Here is a 22,624-nt window from a genome sequence, read left to right as displayed (position 1 = left end):
GGAGGCCTCTGATAAATTCATTGCCATTTTCTTAAACGCACCTATATTTTAACACTTTTGTATTGCACTGTGGTCTCAAAATATTACGTAATGCGAGTTCGTTATCCCATAGGTACCAAAGAACATCGCCTCTGAATGCTATGCAAGGAACGCAGCTTCATTCTTGCTAATCATTTCCTTAACAAGTTTTAATTCGGATTTCTTGAACAGATAAGTATGGATGTCTTCAACTATCGATTCGAAGATCGAACATGGCTCACCCGGTATGGTGGACTACTAGTCCTAGTATGTTGACGAGTCAATAGTATGGCAGCTGTAAGAAGTGTTATCTACACATGTTGCCTTGTGCCAAATATATAACAATGATTCGAGAAACTCCCATCCTTTCAAACGGAACTTTGGAACTTAGCGAACACAACGTTTTCTTACAATAATTCCCTTTCTCTTTCCCTGAACTGCAGAATAAGGAGTCAATTAAGTAGATTGCTTAGGTAAGCACATTAGGTAATCATTCTCGTCCCGGCGCCTATGGCCCGTGCGCGAGGACCTGTTTTTACCACCATCAAACCTTATGTAATATCCCTTCCACTACACCTAAACAAATCAAGCGGTTTCCTCACCGGGACGTCAAATGCCTGAATAAAATACCTACTACATCGGATATTGCAAGTAGCTTACATGACTGTACCATCCATAGAAGTTACCGACAAGCAACCGCCACAATGCGCGACGACCGTAAGCATCCCCCAACCCCCATCACGCACCTAAACATCGTATACCCCATCGCTAACACACGCGCGAACCCCCCCCAGGCACCCACCCCCTCCTAGCCCAAGTACCCCTAACCGTCTCCCCCTTCGTCTCGCTCCCGACGGCCGCCACACTGCCCTACACATACAAGACGATGCCATCGACGCTACCAGCTCCCGCGTCGGGCGTCACCGGCGCCCCTCCTCCTCCCCCTCCTCAACAACAACAACAACAACAACAGCAGCAACAGCAGCAACAACAGCAAAGGCCCAAATACGTGATCGCGCCATCGGGCCACGCCGCGCACCCCCACGACATCGTCGCCTCGTGCGAGGCCCTGCGCGCCCACGTCGCCGCCAAGGAGGCCGAGGCCGAGCGGCGGCTGCGCGACCTCGAGGACCGCGCGCGCGCGCGCGAGCTCGCGGAGAAGAGGCGCGTTGCGCCTGGGTGGCTGGATAGCGAGGCGAGGCTTTTGCAGCCCGAGCGTAGGCCTGGGTCTGGGCTGGGTGAGATGGGCGAGATGGGTGAGATGGGTGGGGAGGGAGAGGGAGAGGGGAATGGTGAGGCGGAGGTTGCGGGGTTGGTTGCGGAGATGAGTATTCAGGGTGCTGGGGGTGGGGAGAGGGGAGGAGGAGGGGGGAATGGGAGTGGGAGTGGGAGTGCGGTGATTAGTGAGATGGCGGTTGATCAGGGGGAGGAGCTGGATCGTGCTTTTGGTGGGTTGAGGTGATGCGAGAGGAAGGGTATAGGGGAATGGGCGTTCGGAATGAAATTAGGTTGTTGCATCGTGTTTTTACGTGTTTGTTGGCGTAAGGATTAAGCATATGGTTGGGGCGTTTGGGAGGGTGAAGACTGCCGGTGTCATGAAGGGGTTAAATCGAGGCTACTTCCGTCCATTCTGGTTTGCAAATTTCTACATATGGCGCGAGCGATATGATATTCGTATATGTTGAAGTCGCCATGATATTGATATGAATGGTTTCCTATGGAAATGTTCTGCGGTACGGAATCCCCCCTGATTACTCAGACACCTCAAAACTCGTCCACACCACAACTAGTATCGTACACAGTGCTATCAGGTGGTCAATCCACCAGGCAGCAGTCCACCCCCTCCAAAGTGAGAGTTAAATAGCACAATACAGTCCCAAAATTTCACCGGCGACATTCACACCAGGGCCTGAACACACAGAGTGGCCGACTGGTCCGTGTCACAGACACCACATCGAACCTGCCTTAACGGCCACACCTGCAATGGGTGGCCTAGGGTTCGATTCCCAGACATTGCACACCCGTCTGGGCCTTGAAAAAGGGTGGCAAAGAAATACCCAATAGCGGGGGCGCAGTAGCCAGGAGCCGGTCAACAGATCCTGGGCTGGGCCTTGAAGAGGGTTTTTATTTTATTTTTTGTTTTTATTTATTTTGATATCACGATGCACCCGGTATCTCCATCCATCCCTTCTTCTTCCGTTGCTTATACAATAAGTGTACAGACCTAAACATACATGATAACCTCGATTATACAGATGATCCATCTCTTAATTTCCTTCTTCATTCTGATCCTGAAAAATCGCCTACATCACTCTATAAGCTTGGGCCTCGACGCAATCGAGCCTTCTACCTCCTCTTCAGGTTTCCTTTTCTCTCCGCGTTTGACCAGTTTGGCACCATCCGAGTCTGGTATATCCTTCAAAAGGACGAGTTCGCCGTAAAGCTCTTCCCCTAGTAACGACTCCACATACTCGCATCTTAGTGCTCGAACATGGTCCTCGAAGGCCGTAAGGTTGGTCTTGTACTCCTTCATTTCCTGTTTATGCTCCTTCCCCAGCTTCCTTACAATCAATTTCGCCGGCTTCTGTTCACTGTGGCAGCTGAATAATTCCGGCGGTAGTTGCTCCTGTAAATGTCGTTGCCTGTACTGAGCCATGCGAAACTCGCACACATCCATATCTGGGCTCTTGAGGAACGCATTGAGGTCCTCGCAGTCTTTGCAAGGATGTAACTCAGTACTCTTATAGCATTTCGGTCTAGGCTTGTGTGCGTGGCCGCGAGGAGGTTTTGGCCACTTCGGCGGGTTGAAAACGAGGATGTTACGCAGGAGGATTATAAACATATTCTTGGACGATTCAGGAGGTGTGACTTGATGTTTCTGTAGCACTGCCACTAGGGACAACAAGAAGTCTCGGATTATCATAGGACCCGGAATTGACTTGGTCCTTGGTTTCGGACAGTATTGATATATGTTGGTACAACTTGTATCAAGGATGTCAGTCGCCTGCTCAATTAATCCTAGGTCGAAACATTGGTCGATGACTTCAATGACGTCTCTAATAGTTGCAGCTGGTTCGCTAAGAAATCCTCGCGGCTCAAGCATTCCGGTTACATAACCAGACACGGGAAAATCTTGGATTTGCAAAGCCAATTTCTTTGCACTTTCATCCAGGATAGACTGGAAAATGCCCTTAGGGTTCGCGAGAAGATTAGCATCACGCTTGTTATAGATGGCATGCAGTACGGAGCATATGAGTTTCCTGGAGCCACGCTGTGATAGTATCGACACGAACCTGGTATTGTATGAACAATTAGCCTTCGTCGGAATATTTCTAGTGAGTATTGGCCACACGCACCAAGTCAACCATTCAGAATCTTTCGATCGTGTGAACAGTTGGCAGATCAAGAAATCATGGTCATTCATGTCCAATTCGGTCTTGGATTCAACCATCTTATCTGGAATTGGCAGCTCCCAATCTTGGAAAGATGGTATCAGATCATTCAATCCCTCTTTTTGAATCGTCGATTTAATCAAATTCATGGTACCCTGGAAGGCTGTCAATGATCGCTTACACGCTCCCTTGACCATATCATCGAACCTAGAGGCTGGTTAGAGCAAGACCATCAATGCCACAAGTACAGGTAGGTAGCCATACCAAAAATCCCAGTCTGGTTGTTCACGGTTGTCTGTAGAAAGGTTCTCTTTCATGAGTTGTACTATTTTATTCAGCACATTCTGTTGCGCATCGGAACCGTTGAACGACGAGTAAACAGTCTCTCGATACAATGTCCTGCTTTTGTATTTTATCCCCATGGCTATCAGCTCAGGCAAGTATGTGGCGGCGAAGACGCCTCGTTTAATATAGCGCTCTAGGCACTCTATCAGACAAGAGGACTGGAAAGAATGCTCGTCCGGTCGGTCGCCTAGAGTCTCACTAGCTAAACTCATTAAACCACGGGGTTTGGGCATAGCAATGACACGATGTAGCTTCTGTGTGGGTACTATAACAACCACCTGGGAGTAATTGTGTCAATGGAGAGCACTCGAGAAAACCTGGCTATAAGGAGACTTACCGTATCGTGGTAGCGAAGAATCGCTGGCATACTTTCATTTCCAGTAAAATCACCCTCATCTTCACTGTCCGGTGTTCGAACCCATATTTTTCCTAGTATATCACTCTCCTCAACAGGCATGAAATCGCAAATAGTGTGACCTTCACAGGTCTTGATGTACTCGAGCCCCGTCTCTTCTTCGTCATCCACGGTGTAATACACTTCCTCACTTTCCGTTCGGTTCAATTTGGCAAGCAAGATCGTGTGTCCAGTTAACAAGCCAATCTCATGCAGACTCTGACACACGCGTTGATCTCGGCCTTTAAGGGTACTTAGCGACAAACTCGATTCTGTGTATTTGTGTTCCAACTTGTATATCAGCATGTCAAGCGTAGTACCTGATATCGACGGCCATTTGACAAGTATCGAGCGGAGCTGAGCCGACTGCCCTCCAACAAGGTTGGCGGACATACGAGGGCCATCCACGTGGATGATGTTATAGGTTAGTACTAGGCGATATCCGGACTTCAGCGGTTTGACCTCATGCGTAACATCTGAGAACCATGAGAGGGTTGTTAAATCGAAATCAGATGTTTTATCGGTCTCGAAAATGTAGTCCTTGCCACCATGAGATAGATGGACGCTACCACCCTCATGCTTCGACGGAAGACAAATAACCATCGTTGCCACTATGAAGGGGAGTCAGTACCTACCTAACGGGCAAGCGGGGTTTGCTGCAATGGTTGCAAATATGTCTCAACGCCTGGAATTTTTTGAAAGCTTGAAATTAAATCTACGGTTTCTTTGTATTTAACGGTTATAAGAGTGTAATAATTATTTATTAAGTAAGTGTAAAATTAATTTTAAGCTTTTAAAGAATTTTAAGCGTTAAAATGTATTTGTAATTATTAAGTTATGGTTATAATTATTAAATTATAAAATTATTTAAAAATATATTTTAAATAAATATTTATTTATTAAGTTTAAAATTTAAATTTAAAAGTTTTTATTATTTAAATAATAAATTAATTAATTATTATTCGAATAAAATATATAAATTTAAAAATATTAATTTAATTTAATTTAATTTAATGCGATTATTTTAATTTATATATAATAATTTATTAATTAATTTTATTTTAACGTATTAATATAAATATTATTTATTTAATATAATTAAATTATTATTATTAAATTATTTTATTTTAAATTAATTTAATTTAATGCGATAAAATTAATAAATTTATTAAATATTTTAATAATTTAAATAAAATATTAATTTAAATAACGTTAATTAATTAAAATTAATATAATAAAATTAAATATATTTAATATATATAATATAATAATTTTATATATATTATAATAAAATAAAATATTTTATATTATAAATATAATATTTTATTTATTTATTTATAAATAAAAATAAAAACTTTTATTTATTTAAAATTTATAATAAACGATAAATAATAAAAAATAAATATTTAAATATTTTAATATTTTAAAAGTTTTATTATAATAATAACGGTAATAATAATTTTAAAATTTATAATTATTATATTAAAATTTATTAAAATAATTATAATAATTATAAAGTTTTTATATAATATTATAATAATTATAAAATAATTATAATAAATATAAAATAATTTTAATAATAATAAAATTAATAAAAAACGTTTAAAAAAATTATAATAATTATAAAAATAAAAATAATTTTAATTATTTTAATAATTTTAAATTTTTATAAACGTTATTATTATAATTTTATACCTTTTTATTTAATTTTTATAAGAAAGTATTTTTAAAAGTAATAATAATTATTAAAATTTAAATTATTTATAATTTAACAACGTTCGAACCTTTATTATAACTGTTGCAGCTACCCCCCCTTTCCCGGTACGGTATATAATTTCTTATTCGGGGAAAAAAATCTCAAAGGCTCCAAAGTTGGCTCATTCAAGATAGAAGTCATCGCTCCTAAGATAGGGTAAAGGGGGGATTCTTATGCTACTTACTCATCCCAGGGACTTTTTCGGAGTCTTTGTGGCGCTTGAAAAAAGCCCCCTCCTCATATAGCAACAACTTGTAGGGTTCTGCTCTCATCTTTGTTATAGCTAGGCTCCGTCCAACTTCGGTCAACAACGATTGGAGGTATTTGTTCCAACGAGGATTTGTGAATTTGAACTGAGTATGATCAAGCTCCCAGGTATTGCGCACAGATGTATCCACTACGGTCTGAAGGTATCCGATGTCAGTAATCTTGCTTTCTAAGACTAGAGCATATTGGAGTGAATGCCAATATCGTATTCTTATGGCTACCAAGACAAGAGTATGCAAGAGTTTTTCTCAAGTATAATAGTAATAGAATACAGATCAAAATCAAATGCACGTACCTCATCACCTTTGCCAAAAGGGGCTTGTCTAGATGCATTCTTAATCGTTTCGGCATCCCGTGGAAGTAAGGGCAATGGGATCAACGTATCGACAACCATCAACCCGGGGTTGACGAATGATTCATAATGTTTATAAGCAGCGACATTCCCAGTAGTTTTGATACCATTCAGGCATGTCAGCAGGTCGCGCTTTAGATCAGCATCTACTTCATCTGAATCATTAGACTCAATGTCGAATTGGTCGCCGCTATCGTCCGTGATTTCTATCGGGGATTCAGATCCTCCAGCCATGGTCGACTAAGTCTGATTAAGTCTAATGGATGGGGGGCCAGCTAGCACTTCGACTAAGGAATTTTAGGGAGAAGATCTATTTAATATAGAGGCAAACGCGTAATGAATGGACGCGTCTTGAGAAAGGAGATGCACAGGCCACTGGTTACAGGGCTAATCCTGATAAATCGAGTCTCCTGAAGATCCGCTATCGATCTCCAATTGTGAGACCCTAGAAAAGCCAGCCTCATTTTACAACCACACCCCGCCAAATTATTCAATGATATGTTGAAATTATACACATCTACTAATTAGAAATGGCTATTTCTCAGCATGATTATTATTATTATTCAATTAAATAATAAAAAAGAGTAACCAGCACGCCAAAGACCATTTAGCTTCGCTACGCCATCACTCCCTGTGGCGCTCAACAAGAAACCCCAACGACATCCCGCAAGCCAAATTCCGGAAATATTAGTCACCGAGTTCTTCGAAAGAGTCCTTCTCCACGGATTAACACTTTTCCCTCAGAACGCCGCCGGTGTTCTCAACCATCCATTGGTGAAGGGGGTCTTTCTGTTTCGGCCTGATATCTTGTTTGACTCTGGGAATATTCACATGCTTCTTCAACAACTCCTTTCCCTTTGCCGAGAGACTCGATCTTCGACTGCTGTTGCCGCTCGCAGATAATCTTTGTGATATAGTACTGGGTCGTCTGCCCCGACTGTCGTTGGTAATCGACTTGGTATCCTTATCAGCATTTAGCAAGAAAAGGCAAGAAAAGACAATAAAATTAGTTTGAAATCAGCCCCTTACCCCTTTGGTGAACTTAGCGGTGTCTATGCCTGTAAATTTATCTTTGACTCGGTCAATGAGTTGTTGACTCTCCGCTAACTTCCTAGAAATCCGAGCGACTTGAGTCTCTTTGGCGTCTTCATTTTTCTCCGGGGAACGGGTCCCATCAGTCTCCTCGGACTCTTCTCCCATAGCAGTAGGTACTTTACCCTTTGATACTCTATTTTCTGATAAAATATAATTTGATAACGGACGATATCACCAACCAAGAGAAAGTTCTCAAAGTAAGGAAGCTATATCCGTTCTTCTTTGCGCAGTACGTACCAGGAGGCCGGCAGCTCGGTAAAGGTATGAGGTTGATGCATTGGTCAAGGGTAGGCATTTCCAGATCTCCAAATCCGTAATGAAGATTAAAGTAGAATTTGCACCATTCATCGACGAGATGTTTGCTTAGATCTCCGTCAGGACCACATAGGTAAACGTGTCACGCATCGATGTGAGTAGCTTCAAGTCGTGGTGTTTTGTGTAACTCATCAATCAGAGCCGCTGCTAGAGTATTTTTTACAGGTAGCTTGTGAGCCCCTTTTAACCCCATCACAGGCCACAGTACGCCCTGGGCCATCTCATGTTCAACTATGACTGGCTACGTGATTCAGGTCGAATTTAAGCTTAACCATCGGGTTTCTATCCCATGGAGACTCATTGATATTTTCAATATCACGACGCAACTCACATTTCCAAGTTGTGACTAGGGAGTAGGAATGATTTCAATTAGATGGGCACACAACTATCATAGTCCAACGTGTGTTAGCGAGAAATGCTCCTACGTCCCAAGAAGTGTGAATACGGTCTGTTTGTCGACCTATTCCCAACTTAATCATCACCCTCGTCCAAACCATCGGAGTAGTACTCGAAACTCTGCGGAACCTCGGGACTGGGGCCAGTCTCAGCATCAGGATCTATCTCTACGGCCTTCGTACTCTTGGCACCGGATGTCTCTTGCGCACCCCCAACCTGCCCAGCACCCAAAAGCCTCGTCATACTCTGCGCCCACTCCCAAGGCCGCGCCTGACCACCCGGTAAGCCATTAAAATATTCCCAACCCATCACGCCGCCGAACCCCGGAAACTGACTCCGCAGGAGCGCCAGCGTAGCAGCCAGGGCATCGAACGGCACCCATCCAGGCCCGTTCTCAGGCGTCGTAACGAGGCCGATGACGACCTTCTCGGCGGGCCAGCCGCGCGCGACGCACATCTGGTACATGGCAGGACTCGCAGCGTCGCCCCATCCGCAGTAGAACTGCGCATTGTACCAGGCGATCTGGGGGCCGCGCATGACCTCGAGGGCCTCATAATCAAAGCCGCTAAGATTGCGGCGCGGGTCCAGCAGTGCCGCGGCGACAGGCGCCAGCGTGATCAGGAAGTTTGGGCCGAAGTCCGCGCGCAGCCGGTCGATCAGGCGCACGGCGCCGGCGAGCGACATCTCCTCCTCGATATCGAGGTCGAGGCCGTCGAGGCCGCGCTCCCGGATCAGGGCGTGCAGGGGCGCGTAGTAAGTCTCGAAAGAAGCCTGGTCCTGCTGGTCGAGGCGCGCGAAGGAGCCCTGCGCGGCGCCGCCGAGCATGCCGAGGACCTTGACGTCGCTCGCCTGCGCGATGCGCAGCTCCGCCCACATCGTCGTGTACCGCGGGTCCGAGGGCGCGTGGTCGTTGAGGGTGAGCCCGTCCGGGTCCTCGTTGATGTGGATCGCGGCGACGATTAGGTGGGTCAGCGCGATGCCGGGCTGTGTGATCAGCGGAAGCGTGGAGATTAGGTTGCCGTCTGGGTCGTGGGTGGTTTGGTAGTACATGATGATGCGGGGGGTTGGCCGCGCTGGGGAGGATTGAGATGCCATGGTGAGATTGGCCGAGGCTTGGAGGGAATGAATGGTGAGAGGATGGAAATGTAAACCCGAATATTCCAGGAATGAAATGTAATTGTATTAGCTGTCTATAAATATTGAAACATCGAGTTCGGTGTGCTCATCCTCATTGACCTCGTCAATGAGGTGGTGAGTGGATGTGGTGAGTGAGAGCCTTGCGACGGAGAAAATTGGAGCGACGGTCGAAGGATTGTGGTTAGCTGCTGACTGTCGCTGTGCCTCCCTAATAAACCCCCAATTCACACCCCATAGGGGACTTCATATTCATCCAAACATATCCATATAAAATAATTTGGTTTAAATTCACTTGATTGATATTTAGCTTGTTTCTCAATCAATCGGTGGTTTGTATAGTGTAGTTGTTAATTACCTAGGTAGGTACCTATGTCTCTGTGCTGTAGGATTTTCTTGTTGTTCTCGTCCTCGTTAACGTTAGTCCTTCAATAATTGAGAGTTGTTGCATCAGGCTTCACCCAAATTCAGCCAGTCATGATGCACACTAAGAAATCGAAACTTGGGGAAAATAGCAGAAGTTCAAATAGTATGAACACATATGATTGTCTTCATTATAAATGTGTTTTGACCACAGATGTCAGATCACAGTCCTCGTCTGTAAGTGGTGAATAAGATAAGTGTCTTCTTATCAATGACAATGACCTTATGTTGGACATGCCATGGCTTGCACTGCATCTTAGGCTTTTTAGTTTTGAGATGTTACACAAGATACGATAGTCGTACTTTCCAATCAGCCTCTTCACGGTTCTAGATCCTTTGCTATGAGCCAATCATGCTTCATTTCCCTTGATGTCGTTCATACCGTAGGCAATGGTAGCCATCATAGTTCGCTCCCTTACATAGACTTTGTATTATGTAATTATATTTGGCCACCTCCCATACATCGTTTTTGTCATTGCAAGCATAGATATGATGCATCATATCGTTCACACACTTGTAATGTTTCGGGAGGCCTGGACACTTACATAACTGATGTGAAGATGTAATGAATTTACCCCGATTGGAGTTTGACCTTCGTGCAACCGGTCTATACTTGCTGACTGGCTGGACAAATAGCTTACTAAGTTAACCAACCTCTAGGTCGTACAAAGACTAAAAGGGGTAGGGAACACGACGCCAGGCTACAGGCATATGCTAGGTACCTCAAATGTCTCATATAAGCGAGGCTTGATATAGCGTGATCACCAATAGCAAAGGTCAATTTGACGAATGGAGTCAAGTAGTGAAGTACTTAGTTACGTAGCAGAATAAATATTGCGACAAAAAGGCCTTACATAGATGTGATGTACCCTGAACTCTCTAGGGACGGAAGGTCTTCATCTCATCCTACTCATATATAGATGCTAGTATTCTGTAGACACAATATCAATACTCTCCTTCAGCTGAGCCCGGGTATGTCACGGAAATAGCCGAAGTCGGAAGAGAGCTTCGGCCTCAGATCTGAGCAAATAACAACGTCATTGGCGGGTGGTGTGCATGATACTAGCCGTAAGCGAAAGCGTGTGATTGTAAAATAAGTGCAGTATTGGATGAACGGTTCTTGAGAAAAGGCATGCAATGCAGCATTGATGTAGACATTATATGTACTTATCGGACTGGTAATTAGTGCCGATGGGTAATCGGCACATGTTAGTCGATAGATTATAGCTGTAATCCATAATGCGTGATAACCTTGGAAGAGATGGGTCTGGAACGCTGTTTACTTGCATGGGGGATGACCCACTATAAGAGAAAAAGTCTGGTAGCTGCGCCTTGTAATCAGCTGTAGTACCAAAAAGGTAAGATGAGATTTTTTTTACCAACCCAAGTGTACCTAACTAGTTGAACTCAATTCTTCGTCTGTCCATCAATCTCGAATTACCTACTCGTCTATTGGTGCGCAAAGTTACAGCGTTTAATCTATGACATGCCCTGTCTACATTCGTTATTGATACCTCCCTAAGTGCTCGGTTTCTGCCTTCTCTAATTCAATCCACTTCCTATGCATAGCAATATAGATCTAGGGTACCAAAGGTTAAATCCTTCATCCATCCTCTTGACGTCATGAAGTTTGCCAAAGAACTCGAGCAAGATCTTGTCCCAGGTGAGTACCGAGACATATCGTAACGCCTATAAAACTCTCAGCACACCTTCGAGATAAAGGCGGTTTTCTCTTGGCGGTGAGAGTGTGGATAAGCATGAAGGCTAATCTGGCATCTAGAATGGCGTGTCAAATATCTAAATTACAAAGCTGGCAAGAAGTATATCAAGGCTGTCTCGAGGTCAATCAATAAAGCAAACGGGACACCGCGAGGCATAGGGAAAAGGAGTGAACTTCCGCCGCGCGAGGCAGCTTCTCGTTCAGACCAAGCTTCCCGTCAGCAAAATGGCGGCCCCGAAGTACCTACCGCAGATGAGATTGAGTCTCTGCGAATAAGCCCCGCACCCATGGGCCATGGGAATAGGGGTGCCCATCACACGCCAAAATCTCAGCCAACTCCCATTCCCGCTAGGGCGGAGCGTCAATCACTGACACGATCGCCGGGCAACGAGGGCCAATATGGTAGTTTCGTGCCTACGCCGCCTTCAATCGCCGAGAGTTGGAATGTCTTTGAATTGCCTGGCCCTGCATTAGGCGAGCCTGCAATATCAAATGACCTGCCTCCATCTCGGGCTCCCGATGCGCTTCGAAAGTCTATTAGTCGGCAATCTGCACAGCGCAGTACGTCTATGGGCGCGATTCCATCAGGAATCCTCCCTCCACCAGCTACCCCTGTCCGCCACAGGCCTACCTTTGAAGAACAGACTCCGTCACCTGGCAGACTCCGGCGAATGTTCTCGGCAGGTCATCACATAAGCCAACAGCTAACTAGAAGTGAAAGTACGAAGTTCGGGTATGGTTTGCAAGCCATCGACACGGTTAGGGATCGTGAAAAGGACTTCTTCGATTTTCTAGACAGCGAGTTGGACAAAGTGGAGACGTTCTACCGGCAGAAAGAAGAACAGGCTGGCCAACGTCTAGCAGCTCTACGGGAGCAATTGCACGAGATGCGAAATCGGCGTAACCGAGAGCTGGCCGAGATAAGACAACGTGAAGACAGAGGCGAAGACAGTAGCATTCATGATACCAAGGGGGTCTCATCCGGCGCTAATGGTTGGGTCGAGCCGATCAAATCCAAGATATTTAAACCCGGAGCCAATTCGAAGGCTTTCTCTAAGCTACACTTTACCCCCGTAATTAGTGCAATGGGAGCCGAAGCAAGAAGGGACTACATCAAGCGACCAACAAGCCACGAAGTATCCTACAGGACAGCGAAGCGGAAACTGAAATTGGCATTGCAAGAATTCTACAGGGGACTGGAACTTCTCCAGTCATATGCGCAACTCAACCGGACCGCATTCCGAAAGTTAAACAAGAAATACGACAAGGCAGTCAATGCTCGGCCAGCTTACCGATACATGAACGAGAAGGTCAACAAGTCATGGTTCGTAAACAGCAACATTATAGACGAATACATTCATTCTGTCGAGGACCTTTATGCGCGATACTTCGAAAAGGGAAACCATAAAATTGCTTCGGGGAAACTCCATCGTCTGAACCGAAGACCGAGGGACGAATCTTCCATCGCGTTTCGCAACGGGCTCTTCATCGGTACCGGGGCCGTGTTCACCCTTCAGGGTCTCGTGTATGGATCTCAACTCTTATTAGATCCGGATCCGGAAGTGCAACAGCAGGCTAGCTATCTGATGCAATTATACGGTGGCTATTTTCTGATGTTGGTGCTTATGTTCGCATTCTGCCTTGATTGCTATATGTGGACACGCAATAAGATCAACTACCCCTTCATATTCGAGTTCGACACGAGAAATAACTTGGACTGGAGACAACTCTCGAGCTTTCCAAGCTTCTTCCTATTGCTCTTTGGCATATTCTTCTGGGTGAATTTTACCAGATACGGGTCGGACGAGTTATACTTGTATTATCCTGTGATTCTAATAGCCATCACGTTAATTATCCTCTTACTGCCAGCGCCGATTCTATGGCACAGGAGTCGTCAGTGGCTTATGTACTCCCACGTAAGTATTATTATTAACTAGCTACGAGTAAAATCTAACTTCTTTTAGTATCGATTATTTTTCGCAGGATTATATCCCGTCGAATTCCGGGACTTTTTTCTCGGCGATATGTATTGCTCTCTTACATATGCCACCTCGGTAAGTACAACTCACCCCTAGAATATCAACCTCTATCTCTGAATTAACCCTGCGAACAGAATGTCGAACTCTTCTTCTGCCTCTATGCGCATCAGTGGAACAATCCAGTTCAGTGCAACTCGAACAATTCTCGTTTGTTGGGATTCTTTTCGGCGCTTCCGCCTGTATGGCGAGCGCTGCAATGTATTCGCCGATACCGCGATACTAGGAATGTATTCCCTCATCTTGTCAACGGCGGGAAGTATGGTATGACCATCATGTCCTCTGTCACACTATCGATGTACCGTATGAGAGCTACAGATACGAACCTCGGACTCTTCGCCACCTTCTCTACCATGAACGGCCTCTACACATGTAAGTTATCATCATCACCTCGGCCCTTTCTCATAATTGAATTTCTGACATGGAACTCTAGCGATCTGGGACCTGTTCATGGATTTCTCTTTTTTCCAGCCCGACACACGACACCGATTCCTGCGCGACATCCTCGGGCTCAAGCGCCGGTGGATGTACTACGCCATCATGATTATCGACCCGATCCTCCGTTTCGGGTGGATCTTCTACGCCATATTCGCGCACGACAAGCAGCACAGCACTTTAGTATCCTTCTTCGTCGCCCTAGCGGAGGTCTGCCGCCGCGGGATGTGGGCCCTGTTCCGTGTCGAGAACGAACACTGCGGCAACGTAGCCCAGTACAAGGCCAGCCGCGACGTGCCCCTACCGTACCACCTACACCCCCACGAACCGCTCGTCGACCGCGTTAGTAGCGGCGAAGAGGACCAGCGCTGCGCTACCACCACGCAGCCCGCCCTCCCGGCCGAAGGCGCCACCGCAAGCGCCGTCGACGTTAGCACGGCCGGCGCTTCGGCCCTCGGCCGCGAGCAATCCCGCACGCGCGCGTACTCGGAAGCGCAAACCCAGGCTCAAGCCCAAGCCCAAGCCCAGGCCCAAGCGGAAGGATCCACGATGCGCTGGCGCAGGAGGCCGGAGGTCCTGCGCGCCAGGTCGATCCGCGGCATTATAGCCGACGCGCACATGCAGGACTTCGAGAAGCGACGACGCCCGCCAGAGGCGCCGACCTCGGATAACGAGGCGGATATGGCGGAGGAAGGGCCGAGCGAGGGGAGCGAGGATGATGATGATGAGAGTACGGGGAGCTTGATTGATGAGCGGATGCATGCTAGGCGGGCTGAGGGGTTGGTTAAGGAGGAGGGGGGTGGTGGGGGGGCTTAGGGATGGGGATAGGGGTTGGGGTACGTTGTGTCTCTGCCTAGGCAGGTAGGATAGTTGTTTGGGTGGGTTAATAATAGATTTGATTTTAAGTTGGAGTATGGTTAGACAGCGTGGCATGGGCATGGATAGATAAATTTTTAGCTGGGGATGTTGTTTGATAGGGTTTGTTGAATTATAATAATATGATGTCCTAGCTATCCTCACTGTCGTGATCGCCGAATAGGTGCAAAGAGTAGAAGGCTTGATCATCTACCAACCCTCTCAAGTCCGGCGTCGTCCGCGGGCTTATGTTTGCGGATACATCGATGATATGGTGTTTAACTTGATTTCTAACAATTACACTTGACACCAACTTCGATGTTTTTAGTAAAGGTTCAAAAGGTTCAATAGGTAAAGACACAGAACCAAAGGTTATGTGAGCTTTTGTAGACGTTCCTAAATCAATCTCTATTGAGCTGGTGATATTATAGGCGTCGGAGGTTCGCTCTGGGCAAAGGCGGTTTCATGCGTTCACGTAAATTTCATATCTTGTACACTGCACAGGGTATTTGTACATTGATTTTACACTATAAACTTCGTCATGTTCGGAGCCTCTTCAATATTCGCTCCCTCACGACTCGGCTTGCTATCTTGCCACCCTGTTGCAAGGCAATCGCGCCAATAAGAGCGTAGACGGCACCGGACATGATAGGGTCAAATCCTGATCCCTTGATGTTTTCCGGCTAGAAAAAGCTAGTTAGTGTTGAGTGGATAAGATTAGGGAACGGAAGGCCTCACCATTCGTGGTTTCCATCTCACGACCGTCGTTAACCCCGTGTCTAATGCGAACTGGGCCAGTTTCTGGGGACTTAGCATGTCGCTAGGCTGTCTGTCGGTGAGATTGTCGACGCCACGGAGAGTTTCATCCTCGAACGGTTTCCGTCTATCGGCGAAGAGATCCTCGTGTTCTTGACCACTGGGGGGAGAAGTAATGATAGACTGTGTGCATTCAAAGACACATATTTGGCGGCCTATTACGAAGTGTTAATACGTTGACGGTCAACTTATGACAGTAGATAGTGCCCGAGGACAGAAGATTGGCATACCGAGGAATGCTAGACGATCGTTGAACCCTCTCCTTCCCTGATCAAAGCTCTTGTGTGTCACGGCCAACCACTTAAGCTCGTCTGGCAACATACGCTCTCCATCGCGACCCAGGATGTTATTCAACACCTCGTCCAGCTTTTGAGGGTTGTCGTTAACCTTCCATACAGATCGAGAAGGGTCTTTTGTGATATGGGGCGAGAAGGGGGCCTTCATCTTCTCCGGTGTATAAGACCATCGTGGGCGATCTTCCAGTTGCGAAGGACGAGTCGCGGAGGTGGAGAAGGAGGAGCTGGCGGGACGGTATGAGGGAGCTACAGGTTGACCTCTGGTGGTCCGTACTGCTTGGCGAGCAAGCCTCGCGGCGGTTCGAGAGTTTGTGAGGGCCATTGACTATAACGTTGGGTCTTGTCGCATCGTTTTAAGACATTCAAGATGGAAATCGCATTTCGCATTGACGAAATTCAAAAAAGTAGAGGGAACTTTTTCGGTGGGTCCTCGCACTAATGTCATCCGGCCAATCAGACCCATTATCGGAGTTATCAATTACTGGAGCTATCAGGTACCTATGTACTGCCTTACACCCCTGTACATTTTACTCTCTGGATCCCTGCTCCAAATCCAACGCTAGATCTTTAGATTCGATTCTTGCCGATTTCTCGATTTCTCGATTTCAATTTACACGTCCAAACGCGTCTTCATCTCACTTACTGCATAACTTTCTATCTGCTCTTTCCGTCGATCCCGTAACCATGAGATTTCAACTCTTGAATGCCAATTGAGGCCTTCAATCCCTACTCCTTCCCACAATTCTTTTATTGTACAATAGGATCGATAATGTCGAATCCGTCGCAAACTCGCGACGGCGATTGCGTCGTTGATCCTCAACCACTAGTCGCCGAACTCACTAAGGTCTTGCCTAAGGATCGCAAATTCACAGCATATCATCTCTCAACGCCCCCCGTTGCTACTGAGCCACTATGTCATCCTCCCGCACATAAACCAACATCTGATTCGAAGACATTTGTTGATACTGGAATAAAGTCGAAGAACAGACGCGCAAGAAACCCACTGAAAACATATTGCGAAAAACACTTCTTAGCTATTTCAATTGGCGCTGGAAAAGATGATGAGCCTTCGGATAAACAAGTTTTAGTCTTAGGACTAGAGATCTACATCTACTCGACATCATTCTCTACCACAATTTTTGTGGCCAAGGCAGATTCGACTGGATACTTGAACTTTTTAAACCTTCCCAAAGGGACCCCTTCTCCCATCCGAGAAATCACATCGTGCTTCCTTGCCTTTCTGGTTGCCAAGCGAAGACGCCCGACAAAGCAATTGGTTGTCAACCTCTTCGCCAGATCCCAGTCGCAGTACCTCTTTCCTGGTAGCATTAAAAACGATGGCAAGCATGTACTTGATGATCGAGGACTGGTAAAGTGGTGGTGCCGAGTCTTCAACTCACTACTTGAAGGCGATGAACATTCGGATGCTAGGAAGCTGTGGGATGGCATACATGGATATTTGACTATACCCGGACTGGATAACTACGAGTCTCGCGCTTTTCTCCCGCGAACGAGCACGGCAGCAACCAATTGGACGCTGGGACACCCCCTCGAGAAGATATCCCCATATACGAACAATCCGAACACATTCGGTCGCAACATTTATCCTAGATCTCTGATACCGACATACCCCGATGATCCAAAAGCACGTTTCGTACAGGAGCTGGAAGAGTCGACGCCAGACAAGGCTAAACTCATCAGTGGCTGGAGAACACCGAAAACACTCGATCAATTCTGGGAGATGATGGCATTCCGGCAAGAGTGTTCCAGCGGAAGGATGACTGGGTTCATGTGGATCGTCTTCGAACCCCAGTCTCTAAAGAGACCAGACTCGCCGAAGGCCAGCTCCGATACTGGTATCCCCATCACGAACACCTCCTTCCTCGCATCTACGGACAGCGCCGCGCCCCCTACTACTCCACAACATGGTCAACAGGATGCCACCGGTATAAACTCACCCGTTTCTCCATCAGAGCAACCCAGACGGAAAAGGACAAAAGCTCGGTGGAAGCGCAAGGCAAAAAAGCGGTTGACGGGTCCCATTATCCCTCGCGAGCCCCGCGTCAAGACGCATGCGAAAGATTTCCCGAAGCTTACGGAGACCGCTCATTACTTCTGGCCAGAAGATGGAAGGGGTCAAGTTGTGCTCAGCGACAACGAATACAAGCGAGCTATCGAATTACTACTTCACCTCGAATTTGGAACTCTGGAGCAGGCAATCGCAAGTACGGCGCGATGGGCAAAGGAAGTGAATATGGGCAAGCCTTGGACTTTGGGTATTGTTGGCGAGAGAGTATCTGCGACCCCCGCAACATCATCCAGTACTAGTGAAGTTAACAACCTTTCCGGCATGATAAAACGGAAACGTGGATCGGATGGCGCATCCGTAGCTACATCGTCGGTCAACACGCTTGGTGGAGGCCTCGTTCGTAAGAAGGCGAAACTTGACGAAAATGTAGCTGAGACACCAGCCGCAGATACAGACCAAAATCAGCCTGCGGTGGAGTCACAACCTCAGGTCAACGTCCTCGGAGCTGGCTTGATTCGGAGGAAGTCAAGGGCAGCTTGAGGTGTACTAATTAGGATTATTCTATGCTTTATGGATTTGGGTTGGCCGGAAGGGCTTAAAGCCTGGCGTTAGTAAGCGTTGAGCAATGGTTGGGAATATGGGACTTATGAGCTTAGTGTGCTCTGGTACTGAAAACTTACTGGGGCTTTTTTTCCCTTATGAAATTCCATATCAATTTAAATCATCGGGAGGCACCCGGTATTGAAACTTTTGTAAAATTTTTGTATTCTTAATCAAGCGAAATTTCGCCGCGACGGTAAGGAAATCTTACCAAATTTCAACTCTTAACGAGTCGTCATTAGCACTTATTATTCGAGAGAAACGGAAGTCAAATTTTGCTGCATAGTTTGAATTTATCTCAACCTCAACCTTCAAGTAGACGCGCAAGCCAACCCCTTTCTCCGACTAGGGGTTTTTAAAAGAGCCATACTTCATCGAAGCCACCATTCCGCATAACTTCCATAATGGATATCAATGATGTTCTACCTAAGTATTGGAAAAACACATACTTATCTGAGTATCCTTTGGGAAATTTTGATAGGATGACAAGTACGATACATGACTTTGCATGCCGGAAACCTGGTATACTATGCATACATGATTCTTAATCCGCCATTGGCTACGTCCCTCCCGATGGATCGGCAAGCCCCGAAACTAACCCCTATCCAAGCTCGTTTCTGATTGGTTGACGAGCCATTTTGACTTCCCTTTTAAGGTGTAGGAAATCCCCAACTCTCGGGTCCTTGAATGGCAAGTCCGAACTATCTCTAGAAGCTCTACGAATTAATGTGATACTTGCTTGAGATATAACGACATTATATAAGTAACCACAAAGTATGTTTTCTCTTGATCACACACTTCTTAATATGATAGATGTTTATGTCCTTTAATGTCTAAGTAACTTAAACTACCTGATGTCAATCAGATATCATAAATTGCCTTCTCCCAACCCCTGTGATCAGTCAACTCTCACTATGACGAGACTTAACATGGTGTTAGATTGCTAGCATGAACGATGCGCCAGAAAAGACATATCCCTTATACCATCCTATGAACAAAGACCATGAAGGAAGCCTCAAGACAAACATTCTGCAGAAGATCATTTGCAGAGTGAACATACCGTTAAAGACCCCAAGCTGATAGTCTGACGTGTTCATCGCTAAGAATATCTCAAAGATCGGTTGCACTGCATGATCTGGTATCATCATATGGTGTCTTCTTACAACAAGATAACCAGATCACATGCCCAACGTCCGAGATTGACTCCGGCCTTATTATAATGCATACCTACCTATAAGACAGATAGATCAAACGTCGCCTTACGATGCTAATATATATCACCAAGAGATCCTTATTCCTCAGTGGTCTGTTAGTCTAATGTCTTTCATCCAATTTCATATAAGACAGTAGCTGTCAACCTATTCATGCTCTATCCAAGATGGCAGCCCTAGTGGTATAGCATTGTGGCAAACTCGGGATAACCTACCCCTGAATTCGACAACCCTTTCAGCTCTTGATACCTTGTCTCCTTGTCTATCACATTTTCGTCTCGGCGTATAGCGGTTGTATCATAAGCCCCGAGTTATTCTCACCAGACTCCGTCAAGCATATCCCCCACATGCCGCCGCCTCATATCGCCGGAGGCATCCAGCGACGATACTTCATCGTCTTCTCCTGACATCGTCCTCCTCCCCGGAAGCTTCCGATGCCCTTGGGGAGGTGCTTGCCCTATACTCTAGCCTTCTCATAGCCCCCGCCAGCCCTAGCCCTACCCCCTTTCCCTCCCAGACTCAGCTCCTAGACCCACGCTGCGAGGCCCAGTTAGGGCTGCTTTCTTTCTGCCCACGTACACCTACCCAGAAGCTGTCCAAGTTTGTTTTGATTCCCAAAATCTTCTCCCACAAGCTTTTCCTCCCACAAACTCCCAACCTTACTTCTTCTTTCTTCTTCCCCAGATCAACATCTTCCATCCAAACCCAAGCAAGCTTCCCACAACACTCGTACACAGTTCACGCGTAAGCTTAATTCATCTTAGTACCTCGCTTTAGTTCTTCGTCGGAAGAACGATTAGAGGTATCGTATATCCTGAATTTCCGCTTTATTCCAATCTCGTTTCATCGCATTCCACTTGACACCTTCTCGGCGCAATCATGCGTTTTTCCTCTCTCTTGTTGATGGTCGCGGCCATGTGCTGCGCCGTCCACGCAGGCTGGCTTAGCTGGTCTGCTGGCGGCGATGGCGGCCTTACTGCCATTCCTCTCGAGACTGGTAATGTGTCTTATGCTCATGACGGTTGGTCGCCCAAGCCCACCGCCGCTCCCGATGCAGTTCAACCTGAGGGCGATCGCGTGCTTGAATACCTGAAGCGCGACACGACTACCTCGAACTGGACTAACGCTGAGACGTGCGGATGGATCGCTGATTCTGAGTGTAAGTTCCATCTCCCTTCAATCATGATCGATTTGAGCTTGGACTCGTTGGCTGACATATGCATAGCTTCATCTTTCGGTTGTGGCAATGGAACTTGCGTGACGAATGCCAACCATATCGTCGCATGTGCCACCGGTACATTTTCACCATTCTACTCGATGTGCTTGAATTACGACGCGTACAAGAGTGGTTCTTGCAAAAACGAGGATAGTTCGACCGGCTGTTGGTAAGTATTCAGCTTTTCCTTTGTTTCGCATCAATCTCAATCCAACCCCAAGTAAATCGACATAATCGGCGCATATAATTAACGTGGATGCTAACTCATCATCAGTATGCATACCGATTATCCTGAGTGTGTGACGTACCTATGGACAGACTCGCCCCAGCGCTCCATGTACCGCTGCTGGAAGTCGTCGGTAATCATCACGATGCTTGACGAGCCCGAGATCGTTCTAGACCATCCGACTCGCACACCCACCTCGAGCTCCGTGCCCCTCATGGACGGCACATCGACCGAGCCGAACCAGCAACCAGGCAACATCGACGGCGCCAGCATCGGCAAACAGATCGGCGCAGCCCTAGGCACCATGGCAATCATCTTCCTCTTCGTGCTGTTCATCATGTGGCTGCACAAGCGCCACCACCGCCGCCGCCTAGCCGAGGACCGCCGCCGCGTGCGCGAGCACCTGAACTCGCGGCTGCGCCACGCGCAGACCGTGCAAGTGCCCACGGCCGCGGACCGCGCGACCGAGTTCCGCACGCGCCAGGCCTACGCCGCGATGCTCGACGGCCCGCGAACCCCGGACCAGACTTTCATCCACAGCCGCAACCGGCACGGCGCCATTCACCTGGACCATCTGAACCCGACCTCGTCGACGGCCGCGATGTGCGGATCCGAGGCTGAGCTCGGTCCTCCTGGTTACGACGTGCAATTTCAACAGCACCGTCACCGCGCGCCCGGCGGCACTTACGCCTCTGTCAGCGATTCGGTCCCCATGTCGCACCGCGTTGAGACGCCGCCCCCCACGTACCAGCCCAGCTTCCTCTCGAACTCGACGCTAGGCATCGGCGACATGGCGAGCCGCGGCACTTTACGCACGGGTCTAGCCCAGGGCGAAAGCCAGCCGAACTGGATCGAGCTCTCGCGCTCCTCTCCCACTCTGCCCGCGGCCACGCGCCGCGCCACGATGTGGCACCCCGAACCTGGCAACGGCGGCGGCGGCGGCATCCCTGCTAGCTCGACGTGGCAGGATGTCAGCGGCAGCGTGCTTAGCGACGAAGAACGCGAGGGCCAGGGCGAGGCGGAGCGCAAGTCTAAGGAGCTTGTTCGCGCGGTGGCTGAGGATGATGATGAGTCGGTTTTCCATTCCGCGGTTTTTGGTACCGTGCGTCGTGAGGGTCTGCAGAAGAAGTAGGTGTGTTACCTACGTCTAGGTAGGAATACGACATGGTGGTTAAGGAGTTTTTTATGGCGGTGGATGGTTGGTGGGGAGGAGATCCGTTGAAATGCGCTTGTCTCGCGACCTTTGAAGCTTCGGGTTCCGGGAAGCTCTCATTTCAATTTTTCATTTCCGCTTGAA

The 22,624-nt window shown here is 47.2% G+C and overlaps 7 protein-coding genes across 7 annotated transcripts; 3 read left to right on the top strand and 4 right to left on the bottom strand.

Annotated features, from left to right (window-relative positions):
- F4807DRAFT_235767 (uncharacterized protein) lies at positions 1-1,927 on the top strand. The gene is made up of 2 exons (XM_047994216.1): positions 1-735; positions 813-1,927. The coding sequence occupies exons 1-2, from the start codon at positions 723-725 to the stop codon at positions 1,478-1,480; spliced, it is 681 nt and encodes a 226-aa protein (XP_047850830.1). The 5' UTR covers positions 1-722; the 3' UTR covers positions 1,481-1,927.
- A 399-nt stretch (positions 1,928-2,326) lies between these two features.
- Positions 2,327-6,758, bottom strand: F4807DRAFT_463799 (uncharacterized protein; the record flags this gene model as incomplete). Its single annotated transcript, XM_048002029.1, has 6 exons — positions 2,327-3,311; positions 3,375-3,617; positions 3,675-4,033; positions 4,093-4,760; positions 6,090-6,309; positions 6,468-6,758. 6 exons carry the CDS (start codon positions 6,756-6,758, stop codon positions 2,327-2,329), a joined length of 2,766 nt encoding a protein of 921 aa, XP_047850829.1.
- Positions 6,759-7,250: 492 nt separating this feature from the next.
- On the bottom strand, positions 7,251-7,837 carry F4807DRAFT_470294 (uncharacterized protein; the record flags this gene model as incomplete). The annotated part of the gene is made up of 2 exons (XM_048002798.1): positions 7,554-7,837; positions 7,251-7,487 (listed from the first exon to the last, which is right to left on the bottom strand). The coding sequence occupies exons 1-2, from the start codon at positions 7,722-7,724 to the stop codon at positions 7,251-7,253; spliced, it is 408 nt and encodes a 135-aa protein (XP_047850828.1). The 5' UTR covers positions 7,725-7,837.
- Positions 7,838-8,264: 427 nt separating this feature from the next.
- On the bottom strand, positions 8,265-9,775 carry F4807DRAFT_235715 (glycoside hydrolase family 18 protein). The gene has a single exon (XM_047994213.1). The coding sequence runs from the start codon at positions 9,423-9,425 to the stop codon at positions 8,406-8,408; it is 1,020 nt and encodes a 339-aa protein (XP_047850827.1). The 5' UTR covers positions 9,426-9,775; the 3' UTR covers positions 8,265-8,405.
- Positions 9,776-15,309: 5,534 nt separating this feature from the next.
- F4807DRAFT_439632 (ribonuclease-III-like-domain-containing protein) lies at positions 15,310-16,437 on the bottom strand. The gene is made up of 3 exons (XM_047999224.1): positions 15,980-16,437; positions 15,672-15,904; positions 15,310-15,616 (listed from the first exon to the last, which is right to left on the bottom strand). Exons 1-3 carry the CDS (start codon positions 16,365-16,367, stop codon positions 15,473-15,475), a joined length of 765 nt encoding a protein of 254 aa, XP_047850826.1. The 5' UTR covers positions 16,368-16,437; the 3' UTR covers positions 15,310-15,472.
- A 190-nt stretch (positions 16,438-16,627) lies between these two features.
- Positions 16,628-19,060, top strand: F4807DRAFT_439631 (histone acetylation protein-domain-containing protein). Its single transcript, XM_047999223.1, has one exon. The coding sequence runs from the start codon at positions 16,749-16,751 to the stop codon at positions 18,612-18,614; it is 1,866 nt and encodes a 621-aa protein (XP_047850825.1). The 5' UTR covers positions 16,628-16,748; the 3' UTR covers positions 18,615-19,060.
- A 1,614-nt stretch (positions 19,061-20,674) lies between these two features.
- On the top strand, positions 20,675-22,553 carry F4807DRAFT_235674 (uncharacterized protein). The gene is made up of 3 exons (XM_047994212.1): positions 20,675-21,044; positions 21,111-21,270; positions 21,376-22,553. Exons 1-3 carry the CDS (start codon positions 20,765-20,767, stop codon positions 22,457-22,459), a joined length of 1,524 nt encoding a protein of 507 aa, XP_047850824.1. The 5' UTR covers positions 20,675-20,764; the 3' UTR covers positions 22,460-22,553.
- The last annotated feature ends 71 nt before the right edge of the window (positions 22,554-22,624 follow it).

Source organism: Annulohypoxylon truncatum (assembly GCF_022578515.1).
Source record: "Annulohypoxylon truncatum strain CBS 140777 unplaced genomic scaffold F4807scaffold_35, whole genome shotgun sequence".
NCBI classification, from domain to species: Eukaryota; Fungi; Ascomycota; class Sordariomycetes; order Xylariales; family Hypoxylaceae; genus Annulohypoxylon; species Annulohypoxylon truncatum.
The sequence above is the reverse complement of the archived record's forward strand: the minus strand, read 5'-3'. Positions and strand labels throughout refer to the sequence as shown.

What these genes read in the sequence shown, in the direction of transcription:
- F4807DRAFT_235674 (XM_047994212.1), top strand. Translation starts at nt 20,765, where the DNA reads ATGCGTTTTTCCTCTCTCTTGTTGATGGTCGCGGCCATGTGCTGCGCC. An exon ending in ATGGATCGCTGATTCTGAGT is followed by an intron (nt 21,045 to 21,110) that starts GTAAGTTCCATC and finishes ACATATGCATAG; the next exon opens with CTTCATCTTTCGGTTGTGGC. An exon ending in GATAGTTCGACCGGCTGTTG is followed by an intron (nt 21,271 to 21,375) that starts GTAAGTATTCAG and finishes ACTCATCATCAG; the next exon opens with TATGCATACCGATTATCCTG.
- F4807DRAFT_439632 (XM_047999224.1), bottom strand. Translation starts at nt 16,367, where the DNA reads ATGGCCCTCACAAACTCTCGAACCGCCGCGAGGCTTGCTCGCCAAGCA. An exon ending in CGATCGTCTAGCATTCCTCG is followed by an intron (nt 15,905 to 15,979) that starts GTATGCCAATCT and finishes ACTTCGTAATAG; the next exon opens with GCCGCCAAATATGTGTCTTT. An exon ending in TGAGATGGAAACCACGAATG is followed by an intron (nt 15,617 to 15,671) that starts GTGAGGCCTTCC and finishes AGCTTTTTCTAG; the next exon opens with CCGGAAAACATCAAGGGATC.
- F4807DRAFT_235715 (XM_047994213.1), bottom strand. Translation starts at nt 9,425, where the DNA reads ATGGCATCTCAATCCTCCCCAGCGCGGCCAACCCCCCGCATCATCATG.
- F4807DRAFT_439631 (XM_047999223.1), top strand. Translation starts at nt 16,749, where the DNA reads ATGCCAATTGAGGCCTTCAATCCCTACTCCTTCCCACAATTCTTTTAT.